The sequence below is a fragment of the Xenopus tropicalis genome, chromosome 3 (assembly GCF_000004195.4).
Source record: "Xenopus tropicalis strain Nigerian chromosome 3, UCB_Xtro_10.0, whole genome shotgun sequence".
NCBI classification, from domain to species: Eukaryota; Metazoa; Chordata; class Amphibia; order Anura; family Pipidae; genus Xenopus; species Xenopus tropicalis.
Genome location: NC_030679.2, coordinates 52,720,424 through 52,738,759, shown reverse-complemented (window position 1 = coordinate 52,738,759; position 18,336 = coordinate 52,720,424). Strand labels below are relative to the sequence as shown.

The 18,336-nt window shown below is 35.9% G+C and overlaps 1 protein-coding gene across 5 annotated transcripts in view; it reads left to right on the top strand.

Annotated features, from left to right (window-relative positions):
- The window catches only part of ppfia2 (protein tyrosine phosphatase, receptor type, f polypeptide (PTPRF), interacting protein (liprin), alpha 2), a 209,640-nt gene that overhangs the window by 143,950 nt on the left and 47,354 nt on the right, over positions 1–18,336 (top strand). For all 5 annotated transcript variants that reach the window (XM_031898888.1, XM_031898887.1, XM_031898889.1 and 2 more), the window contains 2 exons: positions 1,264–1,338; positions 14,762–14,875. In XM_031898888.1, the coding sequence (XP_031754748.1) occupies positions 1,264–1,338; positions 14,762–14,875 (189 nt within the window). The remainder of the gene's footprint in view (positions 1–1,263; positions 1,339–14,761; positions 14,876–18,336) is intronic.

Genomic DNA, 18,336 nt, shown 5'->3' with positions numbered 1-18,336 from the left:
ACAATTAAAATCAATCAGTTATGTGCAGTAGGCACCTCTTTGAGGCCATCATAGTTGGAGAGAGAAGAAGTGCTCAAAAAGCAAAAGGGGGTGGAGCTTAATGCTAGACAAGGAAGTCTGTAAAAGATCTACAGTTCAGCTACTTGTAATAGAGCAGTGGTTCTCAACCCTCCTAATGCCGTGACCCTTTAATACAGTTCCTCATGTTGTGGTGACCCCCAACCACAGAGGAGTGGTGTCTCGGTTCCTAAGACCATCGGGAATATGTGTTTTCTGATGGTCTTAGGCGACCCCTGTGAATAAGGGGTCCCGACCCACAGGTTGAGAACCACTGTAATAGAGAAACTAAATAAATTTGGATGCAGGGAAAGAAAGATGTGTTATTCTTGGGGGCTGCACAGAGTAATTTTAGAGATTCCAAAAAAAGGTTTAGTTATTTTAAAAGTTATAATAGGAACTGTTTTAAATGAAAATATTTGTATCCATTTCTATCCATTTCAAGAATATCACTTTCCTCTTTAACATATGTGTCTAGCCTGATATCTTTGTGTGCTCAGACTTACATTCTTAGGGACAAAAGAGAGTATACCTTTGAGGTTTTTCTTCGAAACATTGAGATGTAAGAAATTCCTAAAAATGTTCATGCTTTACCTGAATAAATACACCCCTGCTACAAAAAAAGTGCTGCAAATCATATGGGTGTCATAATGGTCTGAGTCGTCCCATTCCCCAGTGCCCCTAGGGCTCACACTGACCAGCGTTTGTACCTACACTCCCCTGAGGTCCTTCTGTGTTCTACCGCCGGGGAGCGCAGATAAAAACACAGGAAGAAACACTGGTGAGTACGAGCCCTTAGAGGAGATGAATCCTGCAGAAAGAAAGTAGCTTAAAAGGTGTAAACCTTGCATTACTGATCTTGCATTTAAATCAAATTTAGCCAATTGCTTTAAATATTCTATGATCTTTCTTTTGCATTAAAAAATCCCAATATAATGATATAATATAATCTATAGATTTGCTTGTTTTTACTATGTGTATTCAGGAAATATTTTACTATTGCAAATTTTAATGTGAATTTAAAAAAAAACAAAAAAAACAGGCTTTACTTTTGCATATTTCCCGGTAAACAATGTTTGCTAAACCAGAAAGTGTCATCAAACAACATGCTTCAGTTAATTTGGGTCTCAGTGTAACTAAACTGTAATGGCTACATATATGCTTCATAAAAAATGATGTTACTGCACATTTTGATTTTTTTTCCAGGTAAGGGAACGGCTGAGGGTTTCTTTGGAAAGAGTCTCTGCACTGGAAGAAGAGCTAACTGCTGCAAACCAGGAGGTAAAAATGATTTAATCCCATTTAAATTGTAGTATTATATTATAAAGATTAGGAACAGCATCACATCTTTCCATAAATATAAATTATATTTGTGTACATTACTGAACACATCCCACTGGAATATTCTGTCAAATATTTCAGTTCCCCCAAATTCTTCCTCATTTATTTTGGAGGGACACACAACCCAACCCAGAGACAGGCCTTCCATCCTCCACTCTCCATATAAAAGCACCATCTCTACTTTTCCGATCATTTGATATTTACTGTTTATTAAAGGTTGCTGGATTATACCTCGAAAACATCAGCCAAAATTCCAACCTTAAAAAATTTTAAATGTATTGTTTTGTAATAAAAATCCATTCCAGAATCTAAAATTGAATTCTGGTCTCATGTAAAAAGCACAATATAGAGAAAAGAGAATTTGGGATGGGCTTTAAAAAGTATTCAGATGTGGGTAATGTTCCCTCCTATTAATTTGCAACAGTTATTTGTAAAAAGGATGTGATATAAATATTCCAGCCCAGCAAAGTGGCCAAATGACCATCAAAATAGTTGTTTAAAGCTTCTCATTTTTAAGCTCACTGTATGGAGTAACTTTTATGGAACTTCTATTACAAATACTGGCACCTTTGAATGTGCAAGTCACTTTAGGTAGCCTATTTTTTTCCTCTGATAAATAAAAATATGGTATTTCTGTAGTTTGCTGCTATGTATACTTTGTACTTTAATAGTACATAATGGATACATTTTTTTAAAAAAAGGCTAATCTGAAATATGACCTAACCTTAAAGGACAATTATACTTAAGAGAATTGTTAATAAGTAACAGAGCTGGGCCAAGGCTGTCGGGTCCTAGGCAACCTGGCCAGCCACCCGGCACCGCTCCAGTGCATGCTGACTGTTTTTTTTGGTACCCCCAGCGATTGAACTGTTCCTTCTCCTTTAAGTGGAATTTTGTTGTCCATTTTGGTGCCCTAGCAATAAACTGATATATATATATTTATGATTTATATTATGTAAATAAAGCACTAAAGACTAGGGGGCAGATTCATCAAAGTACGAGTTTGAATCCTGAAATGGGTAAAATTCGGATTAGAAACGATAATTTCTGATGATCGGAAATGTCACAAAAATGCTTACAAAAAAATCATAATAGTCACGATAATATCGTATTGCCGATCCAAAAGTCACTAAATTTTCGAATCCTAACGATCGTAAACGGCTGGAAAATCTTTATGATTTGATCCTTCTGTGCATGATTTTGGAAGCCTCCCATAGGACTCAGTGGCACTCTGCAGCTCCAACCTGGCCCAAGGAAAGTCACGATACCGAAGCTTGAATGAATCCGAAACTTTTGTACTCGTCGCACAAATTGTTGCAAATTAACGAAAAAGTTGCAAAAAATACACACAGTATAAAAACTTAGAAAAAATACAAATTTTTTTGTATTCGGAAACAATCGTACTATGATAAATGTGCCCTTATATGTTTTGATCTACATTCAATCATTGTCAGATTGTCTTGCCATTCAGTTGTCAATCAGTATAAATATTTGAAACCATCAATCAAGATGAAATAAAAACATACGTGAAATAAAAAAGTGGGTCTCTATTATGATTTTATTGATCCTTTATTGCAGTGGGCACTAAAATGTTGTTTTCTCTTTGTGGAGCCTTTATTGGCTAGAGAAGGAGCCCACAAGATCCATGTCATGAGGTGGTGGAGCACAAAGGTTCTAAAAAGTAAATCTGTGCCACTCCCTTTTCCTTCTTCTGTTGAAATATGTTTCAAACAACTTGACTCTGTTCCTGATTATTTTATAATTATACTTTATACTTTAAATTAGCATAAGTAAATCTTTTATAAGTAAGTTTGGTACACATTGTATTCCTGTCACAGATAGAGCAGTTGTTATTGTTATCAAATGCATGACATTTTTATTAATGTAGTGAATTATTCATGCAGTACAGGAATCAATTTCCTGCACCAAATTTTGTACTTCAAACATTTGTTCATAGTAGAACCAAGGGACTTAAATGCTACAAACCAGCTCTATTCAACTGCATGACTATGTTAAAGGTTAGAAAGAGCAGCTGACACTTCTGATTATTTTTTTAACAGAAATTCTTTTTATTGGTTTTATCAATATATAGAAGTGGGATACAAAAAGGAAAAGGGGGGGGAGGGGGGGATACAGCGATAGTTGAGTTTTCCATTCTGATTATTAACTATTGCATTCAAATGACCAAAAATAGCTTCTAAAAGGTAATCATGTTATTGGAAAAAAAATACCCTGACTATCACTTTGCTTCATTGAATGACTAGAAATTGTTACATATCACCCCTGTTTTTCATAAAAAATAATTGTGTACCAAATATGATAACAATTCAGTGACAGAAACAATTTTAACCCTCCAATAAAATGAGTGCAAAGCAGTATGGACAAGTGCTATCATTCACGCTAGAGTAATATCTGCCAAAATTAATGAATATTTGCATTGAAGCTTCTTTATATTATACTGATTACCCAGAATATTTATTTACAAAATAGTTGATATGAAGGGTGTAGGCACTGAATAAATATATTTTTTAACCTAGCAGCCAGTCTAGCAGCTTTGAGAGAAATTCAGGTTGCACCAGAAATGATTGCCTCCAAAATAGAGGTGGATAATGAATACATTTTGATGGATTCATCATGATTACAAATATCAGCAGAAATGTATCTAAGGCTACGGATCTTTTTCTTGTGGCTCTTCTGTTGGAAACTACAATTCCAACCATCCCAAGGGGTTAAGATGTTGGCAGTTATACTTGACCACAGCTAGAAAGTCACACATTGAAGCACTGGTTTAGTTGCAGATTGTTCCTTAGCATTTCATTTGAAGGAAACCATCATATCATGATGCATAACTTTTTAAAAAATGTAAATTATATTATATATGTCATTTCATTTGCAATTCATAAAATATATTAGTGGAGAAACATCATTGAATTTAGCTAAGTGCTAGGATTCCAGACATTTTTTTTTCTCAAGTATGTTACAGTTACTAAGCCATGGGTCACCTGAAACTAGGAGAGTAATGTGATATTTTTAGTATGTTTTAGAAATGTCCTTTAATAAAAAAATATATATATTTCATAGTGGTGGTGTAATTAAGAAGTATTCACAATTACAGTACATTAGATAGATTCCATGGTTATATAAAGGTCAATGAGAGGAGAGTCTTTCCTCTTAAAACGTCATTATGAAGGATAAAGTTTGGATACCCAGAGCCTGGGGGATGGAAACACCGTACTTCAGTTAATCCTCCACTTGCATAACAGGGAGGTTACCCCTTAAGTGGAAAGAATTAAATGTAGCATGTGAATGCCACTGAGGCAAATCAAAGGCTTTAACAGTGTCCTTCAAGAAATAACACAGTAGGTAAACCCCAGACAGTGAATGATACTGGTACTGCCTGTTTACAGATGTGAATTAAAGTACATTAATATTTTAGGACTAGGCACATTTTAAGATATATAATCCCCTACAACTACACCAGTAATATGCAAAAGAACTATAAAAGGGAAATTTTACTGTTGCTTTACATAACTGTAATGGAGATTAATTAATTTTTCTATCTCTGTGTCGGGAACTGTTATACAAACTCTGACTCATCCAGTAGGAAAGGAAACAATCTACTGCCGCAAGCTAATTTACAAACATAATATAGACAAAACTCTATTAAAAATTTAGTTGGCACTTTAAAGGTATAAACCACTTTATTTGTATATGACAGCAAACTAACTACCGGTAAGAGAAGCTTTTAGTTGTATGAGGCTGAAATAAATAGATTGCCATAGGCATTTAGATAACCAGTTCTTGCTAAATAAAACTTCCAGCATGTTAAGTAATTTTGATCAAAGGCAGTACAATTTACTAAAGTTTACTTTAAGAAAATGTTTTGGCTTCATACAACTTTACATGAAGTTTCAAAGCACTTTTCAGCTAATAACATGCATTAGTACTAGATAATTGGTACTTGATCAGATCATAACAATGTTTTTCAAGTGGTAAATCCACAATATATGTTTCAAAACTGCTGGCTGAAGGGACAGGGAGCTAGCTAGGGTATGAAACACAGAGAAATGATTGCAGACTTGAATTATATGTATAGAGGTGTTAGTGGTTATCTACATGCTACTGTGTTTTTTGGGTTAGGGACAGTATTTGAAGCATAGTTAGGGACCAGATAATGTATGGGGTGCTCCCATAAAGGTGTAATTATATAAAATAATGAAAAAATATACCCTCATTTTTGACATGAACTCATTTAATGGGATTATGTAGAAAAGGTGCAGAAACACAAGGGCCAAGTTGCAGTCACACAAAAATTGACAACAGTCGTGCAAATTGATGTGATTCCTTCAAGGTATGCAAAGGCATCAGATGCAACTCCCCTCAATTACTCTGGAATTGTAGGGAGAAATTGTACTTCTTCACTTGTGTACGTAAATTACCAATTTCATGGAAACCATGATACTCATGTGAACCTTTTCCACATAGACTCACAGTGCAAAGCAACCCTTCTCTCATGCTGTTAAAGTGTGAAGTCATGGATTTTGGGACATAAAATCTCTCACTTGGCGCACAAATTCTCTGGCTTTGGCTTTTAGAAATATTTAACCAAAATCACCAAGTGGTGGTTCACCTCTGGTTTTCCTTTTTTATTATTTGGGATTTTTAAATTATTTAGCTTTTTGTTCAGCAGTTCTTCGGTGGTGATATTCAGCAGGTATCTGGTTGCTAGGGTCCAATTTATCTTAGCAACCAAGAAATGGTTTGAGAGAGACTCAAAGATGAAAAGGGAAGGACTAGAATAGAATAATAGGTAATAAAAATAAAATTACACAGAACAATCGCTTTTTGACTGCTGGGGTCAGTGACCCCTATTGGAATGCTGACCAAAATTATACAAAATAAAATATGAAGACCAATTGAAAAGTTGTTAAGAAATGGACATTCTATAACATACTAAAAGTTAACTTACAGGTGAACAACCCCTTTAAGCAGTTGTCTATGATATTAAAAAAAAAAAAAAAATTTGCGAGGCAACAATAAGATTGCAACACACTTGGAAAAGGACAAGCATTAAAAAACTGAAACCAATTTTAACTAACTGTCTGATATTGTATTTGCCTTGCAAACTTGAACCTGTGACATCTGTGTGTGTCTAGGAAACAGAGGCAACTACAATTTGTTTGTGAAAAAGTTTTTTTGAACTTAAAAAATAAAAGGTAAAATTATCAGTAATACAAACTAGTACTTTAAAAGGTTGTCAGTTAGGAAAGCCTCTATGTCCAGAGGTATTGCATGATGTCATTATGTACCACTAGTCTGAAACCCCTTGTCCTGTAGCCTGTATAGACATAAACCAATGCCAGCACAGGTATTAGTCTGTAGAAAGCACTATACCGAAATAACATTATAGGCCACTGCGACCCTTTACAGATTGCCCTGACTGGCATCACAAATCATTGCATTGGTTTCATATTCTTCTCTTAGTTTTATTTCCAACCAGTTCAGTCCACAATTGCTTGTCTATTTTGTCCCAGCTTTCATTATATAATAATCTCTTTTTCATTTCCCTTTTCAATCATTTTCTGATCTGTAGTTTTCCAATTATATGTAAACCACGTCATAGTTATATGAAATACCTCTCTTTTCAGTTATTTAAATTGCATTTAAATACTGGCATTTTTTACGCGTAGGTCCAAATCCTCTTCATGCTCTCTGTACATCAGTAACAACCACAAATAGCTGACAAAAGAAAAATAAAACTTTTACATTACTTTAACCCTGAATCTTTAATAAATTAAGTTTTTCCTGCATTATAACACATAATTCAAACTACATAGTCGTGATCTTTTGCAGTGCCGGTTGTCTTATCAGCAGTTAAAGGCATATTTTATAACATTTGAGACTATTCTGGGATTTTTAGCCAAGGAATTCTAGTGAAGTTGTATTCTTGTTATAATGCAAGCCCATAGTTTAGTTTTTTGGTGGAAAAGGTCCAGGTTATTTATTGGGGCAAAATGTTGTTTAGATTTTGTCTACGCTTTTACCTGCCCATACACAATTACATCTTATGTAAGGGAGAATGTAAGAAAAGTAATTAACAGAAAACAATTGCAAACAATTATTCCTTTGTGTGATTTATTTTTTCTTGCACAAATTTTAATATTGCTTTGGCAAACTCGGAAAGTATTTAGTGACCCCATCCACCAGTGGAATAACAATTGCAAATATTATAGTTTTCTATGTATAGTTATTTGTGAGTTTTATAGTTAGTGTCAACATTAAGCAGGCCTTAAAAATGACCTATGGACAATCACAATTTTCAATGCAATAACTGTCTAATTAAAAATATAACATTGTGGAAAGGCAATTTCTTTCCGTTTATGAATTTCAGTACACTTCCCCCATGTTTTACCTGTTAAGGCATGAAAAACATGGTAAGAATGTTTAATTTTGATAGGTTGATTTTGAAGTTTGAAGCCCATAATTATATACCGTGTGCAAAAAACATAACGGTGTGTCCTACATTTGTCTAAAATAAAGTTTACTTCTCCTTTACAAAGCCTGAGCATTTTTAAGTGCCTGCCAAAACATTGTTGATATAGCTTGCCCCCTCAAGCTCAGGCAATGGCATGTTCACCTGCACCATAGATTGTTACTGGTAAGCATTTTTTGTGTCTCATTCACTTTTGTTTTGCTAATATTTTTCTATTGCCCCTGCTTACTGTTAGAGGAAGGGTGAACCACACCATATATTCACCATAAAAAATATTTTTCAAATAAACAGTTTTAGATGTAGTGTTCACAATATCACAGAAGTAGCAGTTTCTGCCTTGGTGAATCAGACCCAAGTGATCCAACACTATAAGGGTCTCTCTGTCCCTTGAGTCCTTATACTGGCAGCCTTGTCATTACAGGGTACTAACCCTTACTGGCCTCCTCACTGAAACCTCTGGCTGTTCTATGAACTACCCTGGCACTTACTTCCCTATAGTGGAACCTACCTCTGCCCCAGGCTCCCAGCACCGCACCACTACCTCCAGCAAGTGGGTGAACCAAAAGAGACCAAGCTTTTCTTTTTATAGACCATGGGCTTACTTTCCCTTCCAAATGTAATACAAGAACAAGAACCCTTCTGTGGAAACGTACATAATTAAAACCTTTACATGTCTACATAAAAATAGATAATCATCAGTAGACGAAGAATATTTACTGTGGAATGTAATTAACTGGATAAACTGGGTGCAGGGATTCAAGTGTATGGAAAAAATCAGAAAAGAGTTTCTAAAAGGGTATAAACTGCAGTGGCGAGAAAAGGTGTCCCTTTTAGGGCTTGCTGAATTATTTTATAGGTCAAAAAAGTGTCCAGTTTATGTTGAAGCTTTTTTGAAATTGTACAATTTTTTCTGGATTGCTATTCATCTTTATCGCACCTCTGTTCTGTGTTGAGGTGGCCCTGATACTGAGACTGGGATAGTCTGTCCCTAATTGCAACTGTTTTAAATAAACTAAAAGTTATGTTAGTTTGGCCTGTAATTTTCTTTTCCTGTTAGAACCTATTTTTAGCAATTTTCCTCATGTAGCATTTGTGGATTTTTGCTATTGTGGATAAAGCTATATATGGCATGTTGTTTTCTTCATTTCATTTCCACAACAAGGGTCTCTGAAGAAGTATTATGTAATGAGTGCATGGCAAGACCAAGTAAATAAATAATTCAGTAAAATATTCTTTTAAATGTTGAAGAAGGTTGATAGATATTAAAAGGTAGTTCAGTGTTATACTTCTGGTAAACCAGTGAGAGAAAAGTATTGTCGTTTGCCTTAGGGTTCAGTTGTTTTCATGAATCATTGTGGTGGGCCGTAGTTAAAAAGATTTTTTTGCTTTTTCTCTCTGTTTATATGGGACAATAGACAACTTCATAGATCAATCTAATGCGGGGCTTAGGGTTATGTCCAAATCCCGTTCCCAGTATGAGAGCCCCTTCTGTTAAAATGTCCATCTCATCTGCTTAAGAGTTACTTAACTGAATTTATTATTATCTTTGCAACTATGAATCTGCCTTGTAGTTCAGCAAGTTTTAGGGGGTGATTTATCTATAGTCGTTTTTGATTTTTTTTCTCAATTCAAGTTTTTTTGTGCTTAAAAAAAACTTGAAATTCAGTTATGGTTTGACCAAACTTTATTGTCCGGTATTTATTAAGTGTAATAAAACCCGAAAACTTAAATGTAAAAATTCGCACGTTTCTATAGAAGTCAATCGGAGCTGTCCTAGGCAAAGTCAAGTCATATTCTCGAACTCTAATTTTTCAATGTGAGTTTCTACGATTTAGAAATACAAACTCAAATTCACAAACAAAATAAATAAGTCCATTAAAGACAACTGCATGCTAATCAAAACTACCAGCAAATAAAATGTCAGGATTTACCTCTTTATCCCGTTTTCCTTAACTTAGGTTCATTTATCAGCTCACCAGATGATACTCCAAACCAAATCATTGTTTAAAAATAGCATAAATGCCCCTAAAGTTGTATTAATTGCAGCTTTTTATAGAATTGAGGTCCCTATTTAAGTAAGAAAACACTATGACCAAACATTGTCAAAATGTACAGAAGGGTGTATGACACAAAATATCTGCTTTCAAAATGTACATTTTTTTCCTGACATCCAGCATATTTTCACATTTTGCATATTTGTTATAGTATAATGTGCAATATGAGATACTTACTGAATCTGACAATAAAGTGAAACATTCAAGCAGTTTTTTCCTTTCACACTTCAGCTGTGTTCTGTGTTGACAGCTTGAAAAATTATGACTCATTTCATGGAAAGAGAAAAGGTTTTGACCTTTAGAGAGAGTTTTCAAGAAATGTGACAATGAGGAATCAAGTAAAAGCCAGTATTGGAGAATGTATAAAAAGCAACACTTTTTTTAAAGTTAAAGTTTTTCCTTAATACATCGCAAGGGTTAATTGTTAAATGGTTTTTAATTGTTTTGCCCTGCTAAGGTTGCAAATCCTTACTATAGACTTGCTCTGTTTTTCATGTACTTACATGAAATTGAATTATGAAGATGTACTGTACCACCAACCAAATATTTTGCTAATAGCTGTCCTTTTTGCATTGCTCATACTATATCGTACCATTGTGTCTTTGTGAAGGCATACGCTAAATTCTTCTCAAAAATTCCAGAACTGGTGCCTTCAGAATTTAGAACACGGACTATGGTCATGTTGTATAATTCTCAGATATGTTAAGCAATTTAGCTTTCATGAAGGAAAGCCCTGACGCTATAAACGAAGGGGCTGCATGACAAGGGATCTGAATAACCAGCAGCCAGATTACACTGGTTTATGTTTAGAGATTAGCAGAACCAGGTGCAACTGTGATTAGGTGAGAAGGAAAGAGTTAAGGCAGGAGAAGGCTGGCCTGGGGAGGGGCGGAGAAAGAGAGGGATGTGATGTCAGAAAAGCACTCACTTCCTTATCTTCTGAGCAGGTAGAAACATCCCACCCTCCCCCTTTTTGTATATTTTGAGAAATGTCAGGAGTTTCTCTTCTTTTGGTTTTCATATTATCTATTAATAACTGAATGTGGAATTTTACCTGAATGCATTGTTATATTGTGATTTCTGTATCTTTATATGGTATAAACTTGAGTCAGCTTTGTTTTTAATTCATGTTAACAACGATTTCTTTATCCAGGGCATGTTTCCGATCGCCCAGGGGGTCAGGAAGGAATTTTTTCCCTCTTGAGGCATAATTGGCACTAGCTTCAGGTTGGGTTTTTTGCCTTCCTCTGGATCAAAATAGTGGATATATGATAATATATTTTAAGTTTTATTTGTCACAGCAGCGGTAGGACCTTGCCAGAGTACTGCACAGGTCATTTTAGCAGAGGGAGAAAGGAGGTTCTCTCCTGTGACTGCACGGTGGATTGATAGATACAGACGCTACTACTGCTTGTGCTAGGTGACAGCCTGCTTGGATTTCCTATCATCGAGACACTGCAGATCCAGGACCGGCAGCAGGGCTGCTGAACTTCTCTCATGGTTGGTAATGCAGCTCCTGCTGGTAGCAGAGTTTGGGGCCATCCTCTCTGTAGGTAGAGGCAGTCTAATACTCATTCAAGTCTTCAGCGAGGAACGGCAGAGCATAGTAGCGACCTCTTATGGAATTATGGCTTTAGAATATTGCCTTGGGTTAGGCTGGCAAGGTCCTATTTATTTGATAAAATGTGAATAAATGCTGTGGCCATTTTCTCCACCTCTGTCTCCTGGTGTTTCATTGAGATATGTAACAAGGGGGTTCAGTGGGGTGCCTCAAGGCGAAGGGTCAATTGAGGAGTCCCCTTGTCATGTGGTTATGTCATGGACTAGGTTTTCAATTGCCAGCCATATAAGAGAAACTCTATAGCCAGCCAACCAAGTGAGCTGAAATAATTACAATGTATTTAAATGGCATGCAGTTAAAACAGACTGAGTGAAAGAGATAAAACAGCAAATTGTAGCATTTGCTGTTTAATTAAAATTATTAATTCACCCCTAAATAAGTCAACTGGTTAGGCAGGGTCACTTATGCAGATGAGTGAACAAGTTGTTTTTACACAAGAAGTAGCTGTTTAAGTGCCAGTTTACTCACAGGCTTACAGTAACCGGTTGCCACTATATATATACTGTATTTTTTTTTTTTTTTGCTTAATTAAGATGGCCAATAAAATGTACCTTGAAAAAAAGGTACATTTTATTACAAAATGTGAAACAGGAACATTACAGACCTCAACGTTTCAGTCCCCCACAGGGACTTTCGTCAGGAGGCAGAGAAAAGACTGTCTCTTCTCTGCCTCCTGACAAAGTCCCTGTGGGGGGCTGAAACATTGAGGTCTGTAATGTTCCTGTTTAATATTTTGTAATAAAATTTACCTTTTTTTCAAATAATTTAAATCCTGCCAATGCTGACACTATACTAGCTCTTGCACCCATGTACAGTATAATCATTGTTAGTGGTGTGCACCACCTCGCTGTGTTTATATATATATATATATAATGCAAGACTTCAGGTCACTGGACATTAATGTTGCACACATGATTTACACAGAGTTTTGTCATTTATTTAATCCTGAATGATTATTTTTCAAACTTTACTTGCAAACAGATTTCAGCAATAGTTAAATGTGCACATCATTGTGTGTTATATAAGGCAGTGTAATTTAGTATTAGTTGATAAGGAACCGGAAAACATAGTATTTGCAAGAGAAATGTAGGTCGTTGGAGTATTAACGACTTCTTCAAACAGATTCATTTTAATCCTATGCATTTCAAAAGATTCCGGTGGTCAGCACAGAATTATGTTTATGCTTGTGTAATTAATCAGAACATTCATTCTGAAAGTCTTTAGAGGCAGATTTTTCTCTCTGGTGGCGTGTGTCAAATTCCAATTAAATTGCACAGGTTGATATGTCGCTGACAGTGTATCAGATCAAATTAAAATGCCTTACAAAAATAAAAAAACATTTTCTACCTAAATAATGGTATTACTACTGAATATTTAAAATAATTGTGTACAGTTTTGCAAATCTGAAGGTTAATAATGTAGACCTTAATTAGGTTTTGCCCAGAGTTACTGATGTGCCCAAAAAATGGCAGCATACTGCAAAATATGATAGGTGCACTGCCAGATCAAAGACAGGGCCACAACAGACATAAGCTGGGTATGCACTATTGTTTTGCCAAACAAGCAAATCTTGAGATGGTTTGATCACCAAAATGCTCGGTCAAATTGGGATGATTCAATCATGCTGCCCCAGGGAGATCATAATGGAGGAGTACCGATGTGGTCCTTACCTGGTGGGATTTTGAAACCTGTCTAATAGATATTTGAAGTATTTCGCACCACACACACCACTTGCATGAATGTTATGCACAGGGGGAAATTTTTGTCTGTACAAATGCATGTGTTTTTTGTTTGTGTTTATTTTATATTTCCAAGTGAAAATGAGGGTTTTTTTGTGGCAAAAAATGCAAATTCAAATTTGATTTTACGAGACCAAATGTTTTGGTATAAACTGGTGAGTTCATGTACAGGTAGCTTTCAAATTTCAAGTTATTTTTTCAATTTAAAAGGAGAAGGAAAGGCTAATAAAGAGTTAATCTCAAGCTGCAGGCATACCTTCAGTTCTCTCAATAGTGCCCTTAAGTCTCCCCATATTTCTCCCGTTCAGATGACCAGAAGCCTCATAGGGAAAAAAAAACGCTGAGCTCTGTAAAGATTGGCTCAGATCACACATTCCTAAGCGAGGGAGGGAGTTCTTAGCATTCTTGAGGGATGGGGAGCAGGAGAGAAGAGAGAGCTGCGTGTTTCTGGCACAGGAAAACAAAGAGACAACAAATCCAGTTTCTTTTGCAGCGTTTCTGTGAGTGCTTATGGCTGTATTTACATAGACCTTTCTGATAAAGCTTACTTAGTTTTTACCTTTCCTTCTCCTTTAAAGTTTGGAGATTAATTAGAAATTTAGCAGACTGAGAATGGCAGAACATGACATTATAGGGTTATGCTTAGTTATGTCATATAGAGGTTGTATGTGTATCTTTCTAAATCTTTCCTTTATCAGTCATTATTTGTCTTCTTTGAGGCAGGCCTGGATTTGTGGGAAGGCCACAAAGGCCTGTTCCAAGGAGGCAGGAATTCAGGGGCAGCAACACATGCAAGAGTTTTGTTATCTTTTTAAGTCTCCCACCACCAATCCCCAGTACTCTGGACCTGAAAAGGAAAAACTGGCATCCATGTACATGCACGTTCTCACACAGGGGAGGGCTGGGGCCAATAAGTGGTGCCAGCCTAGGGGCAAAAACTTTTTAAATCCAGGCCTGCTTGGCAGCTCACTGAAATTCACTGTACCGTTCATTAATACATTTGTATAGATTTAGCCAATCTGTTAGGTTCTTGTTCTTTTCAGTAGGTACATCATAAGCTTTCTTTGCTGTTTTTGAAGTTTGGCTTGTTTTGATGAGCTCTTTATTCTACCTTCATGGGGGAAAATGGAGATTTTTTTTTTTTTAGATGAATCCTTCCGTTAGAAATATATAGGATTTTACCCACCTATAAACAGTCATTTATACAATACATTTTATGGGCTTTGTCATAAAAATGTATTTCTCCATAGGGGAAAGATTGCTAATATATGTAAATTTCAATTGATTTGTAATACTTTTTTCCAAAATAATGGTACATTTTTACCGAAGATCTTACAATTAAATAGTTTTCCTCACTTCTGGAACTTATTTGTTTAGGTTCTGAAACATTTCAATGACTAATTAAAATGACTGATATAAGTGCAATCATAAATCTTGTGATGTCTCTGTTCCACAGATTGTTGCATTAAGAGAACAAAATGCCCACATACAAAGAAAGATGGGTACTGGAGAAGGGCCTGAGCAGGAAGCTCTTGAAGGAATGGAGCAAGGACAAAAGATTCATGATAAGGTGAATTAATTTGTGTCACAGTGTATCACAGTAAATATGGCAGAATTTTGTTTAACCTGCACATTGTGCAGCATTCCATACGCTGCATTTGGAAGCACAGTCAAGTTTCTGCGTGACCATGAAAAACTAATTTATAAGTGACAAATGTCACAGGTAGTGATAAGGAAATCTGCTTCGAAATTTGAGAAACCAATGAAAAATTTGCGGTATGGCAAAAAAATAGTGAAATGCATTAAAGACAATAGGCAACAGCTTTTTTTTTTCACTTTTTACACTATCTGCAAAGAAAACGTCCAAAACATGTAGTGCTATGCCTCTGTAATAAAGCAAACATATTATTCCCCCAAGCTCTTTAGTAGACTTTATTGTGCACCGTTATTAAAGTGACATTGACACCTTTTCCTAACCTGTGCTGCTCTAATCCTTGGTAAACCTGAACCCCAGTCTTTTAGGTGGGTCATCTCTGTCTCCTTCATCAGGGGGAGGAAGGGACTGGAGCTTCTTCTCTCCCCTGTGATGGAGACAGAGCTAACTCACCTACAGGATAGACTAGGGGGCAGATTTATCAAAATGTGAGATTAGAGTTTACCACAGAGAAATGTACCCACTTCTATTTATTATTATGGGATTTTTAGAAGTGCATTTATTTATGGGTGAAAATTTGAGTTCACAATTTGATAAATATGCTTTTAAAAATCCCATAGGAATGAACAGAAAGTGGGTGATTTTTTTTCAGATGAACCTGGTCGCCTAGGGCACCAGGCCCACTTGGCCCACCTCTGAAAGCTTGTATGATGTTTTGGAAAATGAAATACACAACCATTCACTTAAATGGTACAAAGAGCACCAATAAGACGGAGTTCATGGTGATAAACTGAGAGAATGTTGGTGAACCACGCTTCACTTTATCAGCAGTGCATATGCCTTGACAGCTACTAATTTATTGCTTAAGAAAGATGGTTTGCAGTTGCCTTATTTTACTTAAAACCATGAAAAGGAAAATGTAAGCAGCTGTAATGTCTCCTACACTGTTAAATGAGTACCTGTGAATGTATTTCTCATTTTTAAAATGTCACTTTTTTATGCTTCACCCTTTGCTCATCATAGTATTGCTTTCTTGTTAAGTATCTGCTGTACTAATAACTGAGACTGATGTTCTTTTTACATTTCTAACTAATTAGCTAGCTCATTAACTAAATCCATATTAATCTCTACTTTAGCTTGAGTACTTATTTAAATGTAATTGGTTCAACTCCCATGCTACTTTGTACTATGTAGCCTATACAGTATTCCTTACAAGATTCTAGATATGGCATGTGACACAATAAACAGATAATCACAGCATGTACAAGAATCTAAAGTTGTATTTCATTATATTTATAACAATTGGAAAGGTTAGTTTTTACTCAAAATGTGTGAAATGGAACTGCATTTAGCATCATTATTAAGTGAGAGATTATGTTACTAAGAAAAGGATACATAAAAGTTGTCTATTTTATGTAGTTGTTTGTTGTGCTATTGTGCCTAACTTCAGCATCAGGGAATGCCCTTATGCCCTTCAAACAAACAGTTTTGGAGGGAACACCACAATTGCTAAAGAAAAAATAGCTGGCTTTAAAACAAAGACAGCAAAAAGGAGAAAAAGGGTGCAAATGAGTATCTGTTCCCCAAGCCCACATAGAGGCAAACAGAATACAAATCAATCAATTACTCAATGCACACCTACTAACCACAAAAGACAGGAAATGGTATGTTTAATATATAATGCTCTTTATATGGAGAATATTCACAGAACAGTAAATACAATTACAATGCATAATATACAATATACATAATGCCCTTATGCCCTGTAATAGTTGTATGGATATATATGTGAAGAAGATATGTTAGATTAATCCACTTTTATCCATTCTCTCTGGGGTAGATGGTAAAACTGTTTTTATTGTTTATTTATATCTACTCATTTGATATTTCTCCTTGAGATATGCTTTCATGCACGTGCAGTGTTTGCAGTTGAATAGCTAGTATCCTAGCTATTTTTAAAGGAGAAGGAAAGGAGAAAGAAAAGCCAAAATGTTAGGCACCCCAAAGTGACATTAATCGCTTACCTTGTACCCCGGGCTGGTGCCCCTGTTAGGAGAAAACCACACCAGCCCGGAGTACCTTGAGCGAGCGCTTCTTTCTTCCGTGTTTTTTCTGCCGGCAAAATCCCTGGGCCGGCGTATGTGCAGTAGAGTGAAAAGTCGACTTTTTTGTTACAGTTCAGCTTTTCGCTCTACTGCGCATGCACAAGCACGAAGAGAAAGCGCTCGCTTCTACCCCGGGCTGGTGCGGTTTTCCCCTAACAGGGGCGCCAGCCCTGGGTAAAAGGTGAACGATTAAAGTCACTTAGGGGTGCCTAATATTTTGGCAACCCCAAGTGACTTAGCCTTTCCTTCTCCTTTAAATGGCAGTAATATAACATATGTACACCACAAGCTGTGACACATTGGTTAGATTTGTACTATAAAATGTTGGCTTTGAATTTAGCTGAAGAGAAGGGCAGGTGAACAGTAATACAGGTATAGGACCTGTTATGCAGAAATCTCAGCACCTGGGGTTTTCTGGATAAGGGATCTTCCAGTAATCATCCAAACATTAAGGGAGCAATTTACTAACACAGATTTTTTTTTTTCCAATTTGGATTTTTTACTATGCAATAAAACGGCTGAAAATCCAAATCCGACAATTTGGCAGCTAAAACTTGCTAAGATCATGTAGAAGTCAATGACAGATGTCCCGTTCTCTGCAAAAGTGACATGCCTAAGCAAATTTCACAGAAAAGTGGATAGGAAATATTTTTGGGGGAATTTCATTTTTGTTTTTACTTAAAGTTTAACAGAAAATTGATTGATGCAAATGTAGTGTCCTGACCAATGACTGAAGGTAATATTCCGTAAAACCTGATAGGATTTGCTCGCTACAGATAGAACTAAATGGAATATTGTCAGACTCTCTAGAATTTGTTTCTTTTTTACCTTTTTATAATTATGTATTGCTGTCCAGTGCAGAAATATCTTTATACAACAAATAAGTTTTGCTTTCTTTTTAATGATATATCTACATCGAAAATAGATCATTTTTAGGCAAACTGTCAGTGGCAGTAGAAGTCCAAAGAAATACATTTTTTTGCAGAAAATGCCAAAAGTTAAGTAACGCCCGGCAAACATCTATACATCAGCTTACAAGAATACGGATCATCTACTATGGAGAAATAGTACATACTATAGAACATTTTGTGAATTAAGTCAATAAAAACAAATGGGTTTGCATAACTGGCATATTCTGTTAGGACCTGCCAAGCTTGGTCTACAAACAGTTTTCTTTCGTTCTTTGATCAGTCAACCTACCCACAATACTTATTAGCCCATTGTGCATTTGATTAATTTTAAACGATTGTTATTAGATAAAGGGAGAATCAA